A 3686-nucleotide genomic window follows, 5' to 3' on the forward strand; every position below is an offset into this window, starting at 1 on the left:
CTTTCAAGCGATGACGACGAGGTGAACCAGGTGATCCCAAACATTCAGCAAAAATTGCTGGAGGACAGCCCCAGGCTCGGATGGCATTCGCCCAAACAAACCGCATATTCGTTGCAATGCCAACCCGCACCGCGAAGAACGCTTCAGGTTCCTCCTCGACCGGGCAGTGGCATGGTTTCGTAGTGTGTTCTCTCAGATGCCACCCGAGCAGTAATATGCCATATGGCAAATTTTGTTTAGACGCTCGGTATTTTGAAGAGATATTACACTTTTCAACCGAAGCGCGCAAACCTAGAGAGTCTTACTTCCTCTTTCAGGAGCTGGCAAATGTGTACATGAACAAATAGAGATGCAATTAAGTTTGTTTCAGTTTTCACCACTCAGAGTTCTTTCAGTAGCTGCAGTAATACCAGGACAAATAACCCTCTTACAGGTTGAAACAAGGCATAATGAGGACGAACAAAAAAAGGAGAGCATATGCACTCGAGACACATAAAAGGCAGAACAAGATTTTTTTTGCTACGATGAACCAGAGATTACTTGTTTTTTATTAAGAGGGGCAAAAGCCCTACAGATTCCATTTGTAGACACCAAAACAGTCAGTACAGTCTAGAGGGGCATTCTCCCAGCTACACTGAATGCTGCATACTGCAGACTACACGAGATTAATTGACAGCGTGTACATGCGAAAAGGATTGGTTTACTCACTGTTAAGGGGGGCATCTAAGACAGTGATCACCTTACCAAAGCGCTTCGAGGTTACCTCTGCCCATTCACAGATCCGCCTGTAATCATCATCACCCCATATTGCTTCTACTGTCAGCTGCTCAAGAACAGAAGCATTTCCCAGGATACAGCACGCCAGCTCAATCTGAGACTTGTAACACTGAAACCCACTCATGAAGACCGTCTTGAGATGATCATGGCGACGCATACAGGGAGCTTCCACTCCCGCCACCTCGGCACTTACGAAAGCACCGGACCTCAGATAGGACATCTGCATTGGAAGCTTGCAATCATTTGGTCAAATTAATCCAAATACAGCTCTTTCTTGAAGGTTCATATATTTAGTCTTTGCAACAAATAAAATGGTACTCACATGCAAGTCCAATGTCTCCAGTCGCGGTGCACTGTCCAACCAATGGGCCAGTTGAAGAACTCCATTATAGTCATTTACATCTCTAGCAAGGACGATAATTTTACAAGTCATATGCCTCAGATGCATAAACATGCCCTGTGGTCTTAATGGCAGCTCCAGGGACTGAAACATGACATGAATAAATAAGATGACACAGACAGTAACACCAAGTTTGAAGAATTATGAGGTAAGCTAAAAGATAAAACAGCAGGTAACCTGTCCATATTTTGATATAAAAGCTCGCACAATTAATATCTTCACTGGGGAAATGCTTGGAATTACATTGAATGCATGGGGCAGTACATTAGAGGCCTCAAACGCAATTGTTGCCTTCTCTAGTTTTAAGCAACCATGAAGCACTATAGGGGTTACTCGGCCTTTGTACTCAAAGTGAGCAAGATCAGTAGCATGAAACTCAACCATCTGGACGTCCATTCCGGCAATCAGCAAATGTTGAAGTTTATCGAGTGTGTGTGGTACGATTAAGTCATCCACACCAGAACACCATTTGATCTCTAAGTCCTCAAGTCTTGAACATTTTGCAAGCAAGCCTGGAAAATCTCCAAATATCTGAACAGAGCTCAAAACAAGCCTTCTGAGTATTGTAAAGCGGCATATTCCTGAGCGTGGCTTTATAGAAACACTGGCGAGAGACAAGGACTGCACAAATGAGCTACCTTGAGCATCTAAGGCCTCAAGAGGAAAGTGGGGAGCTTCTTCAACTCGGTAATCAGATATCTTCCGATGAAAATCTATTATTTTTGCCTTTGATGAAGCGGCAAACCGAATCCACTTGTCAAGATGATGAGAGTCCTCTTTGTGCAGGTCACAGCTGATACTGAACTTATTGATTCCTATCCCACTATGCCGTTGAATAACGGAATTTACAGTCTCCATGAACTTTGCCCGTGTTATTTTGGTATTATACCGATTAGTGGATTGGTCATTGGTGCCAGTGCCATTGACCTGATGAGCGGAATTGTCATCGGTGTTAGAATCCACATCAAAACATAGGTCGCAGTGGAATCTCCAGAGCGTTGTCCAACTTCTTGAAACAATGCTCGTCCTCACGGCCTCTTTCAGTGGGAGCAGTGAGATTATAACCGGCTGAACCTCCTGTGACACGACACGAGAGGACGCAAATTTTTAAAGGGGTTGCATTTTATAACTGCCTGTATTTTGAAGGAGAAATACGAGCAGATGCAGAGTGCAACCCTTTTGCTGTAGAGGGGTTTAGTTTAACTGTAACTAAAAATGACGGTTCAGACATCTGAACAAGAAATCTGAGCAGATGCAAGCTGCAGTTTTTTTCACTATAGTTTCACCAATTACGCAAGAAAAAACATGAAGTGAACAAGAGTTGAAGCCCACAGCAGCAAATCCCGCAAAACAAGAGTCTTTTTTGTCCCAGAGTTCCAGATCCGTGGTCCGTCTAAGGGGGGGAATTGAGGAAGTAATAATGGAATGGAAATTACCGCCGGAAGGTCCTCCATCCGGAAGGACGGCCCGTCGGCGAGGCCATGGTGGTTCTCCGACCGGCTCCGCTTGGCCGCCGCCGCCGCCTCTTCCATGGGCTGCTGCAGGGAGGGAGGGAGGAACCCTAGGTTAATAGAGAAAGGGAGGGCACTCCGCAGATCGATCCATCCACCGGGAAAACCTTGGAGAGAGGATTGGGGAGAGGATGATCACCTGTCGATCTGGAGAAGGGGGAGGAGGAGCTGCGTCGTCTTCCCCGGCTCCGGCCATCTCTGCTGCTCCTCTCCGACCAGAGGAGCTCACTTCACTTCGACTTTTCTTTTATACACAAGAAGAAGAGGAATGCAGATCGGTTTACATGATACCGCAAAACATTTTTTTCATATTTTTATAGTATAACGTTTGTTCCGGTCGAATAGATTCCGTAAAAATCTTTCATGTCAGATGTAGAGCCCATTTGTTTGTAGTTAAATTTATAATCAGATACCTAAAAGATAACACAAAACACCCTGAAAACGAAATGTAAATTACAATTGGGTTCATACTCGTCTGTGTTGTCCATGGCGCTGGCATCGTCCGCAGGTGTGGCGTGCTTGGGCAGGACCGCCTCGAAGAGATCCTGGAGGCTGAGCAGCGACCCGTCGAGCAGGCCCTCGAAGCGCATCGCCTCCGCCTCCATCTCGTACACGGCGCACAACGGGGAAACCGCCGCAACCGGCCGTGGGCGGCGGCTTTGGTGGTGGTGCGGCCAAGGAACCTGACCGCCTCATCCACCCTCCGGACGACCTCGTCTCCCCACGCTACCACATCCTTGATGACGTTGTCAATGTTGTGCCAAACAACGCTCTCCGCCTTGGAGATGCCCACGATTCTGATGGGTCGACCTCGGGGTCGGATGTGGGAGGCTCTGCCTGCTCCATGGCGACGCACGCTGAGGAAGGAGCAACGTTGAGGCGGCGGCGAGCTTAGTGGCAGCGGAAGTGCAGAACGAAAGCGGTTGGGGCTGAAATTTCACTCCTACCAGGTCCTGTAAAAAGATGGAGGAATCCTAGAAATATGGCGGATGGGGGGA

At 47.3% G+C, this 3686-nt stretch overlaps 1 protein-coding gene across 7 annotated transcripts; it reads right to left on the reverse strand.

Moving 5' to 3' along the window:
• Positions 1 to 493: 493 nt before the first annotated feature.
• Positions 494 to 2987, reverse strand: LOC123164363 (F-box/FBD/LRR-repeat protein At1g13570). 7 transcript variants are annotated; one of them, XM_044581798.1, is made up of 5 exons: positions 2828 to 2986; positions 2614 to 2715; positions 1355 to 2254; positions 1100 to 1261; positions 494 to 997 (listed from the first exon to the last, which is right to left on the reverse strand). In XM_044581798.1, the coding sequence occupies exons 1-5, from the start codon at positions 2882 to 2884 to the stop codon at positions 701 to 703; spliced, it is 1518 nt and encodes a 505-aa protein (XP_044437733.1). In that variant the 5' UTR covers positions 2885 to 2986; the 3' UTR covers positions 494 to 700. The 7 variants fall into 7 exon arrangements, with proteins under 7 accessions (XP_044437733.1, XP_044437731.1, XP_044437732.1 ...); XM_044581796.1 differs by having other exon boundaries at positions 494 to 1009; XM_044581797.1 differs by having other exon boundaries at positions 494 to 1009; positions 2614 to 2712; positions 2828 to 2985.
• Between the last annotated feature and the right edge of the window lie 699 nt (positions 2988 to 3686).

The sequence above is a fragment of the Triticum aestivum genome, chromosome 7D (assembly GCF_018294505.1).
Source record: "Triticum aestivum cultivar Chinese Spring chromosome 7D, IWGSC CS RefSeq v2.1, whole genome shotgun sequence".
Lineage (NCBI taxonomy): Eukaryota > Viridiplantae > Streptophyta > Magnoliopsida > Poales > Poaceae > Triticum > Triticum aestivum.

Bases quoted from the DNA above. Each gene is read 5' to 3' on its own strand.
- LOC123164363 (XM_044581796.1), bottom strand. From the start codon at position 2,884: ATGGCCGGAGCCGGGGAAGACGACGCAGCTCCTCCTCCCCCTTCTCCA. The intron at 1,262-1,354 runs GTTACCTGCTGT...GTCATGTTTCAG, and splicing joins TTATATCAAAATATGGACAG to TCCCTGGAGCTGCCATTAAG. The intron at 1,010-1,099 runs GTGAGTACCATT...AATGATTGCAAG, and splicing joins TGGAGACATTGGACTTGCAT to CTTCCAATGCAGATGTCCTA.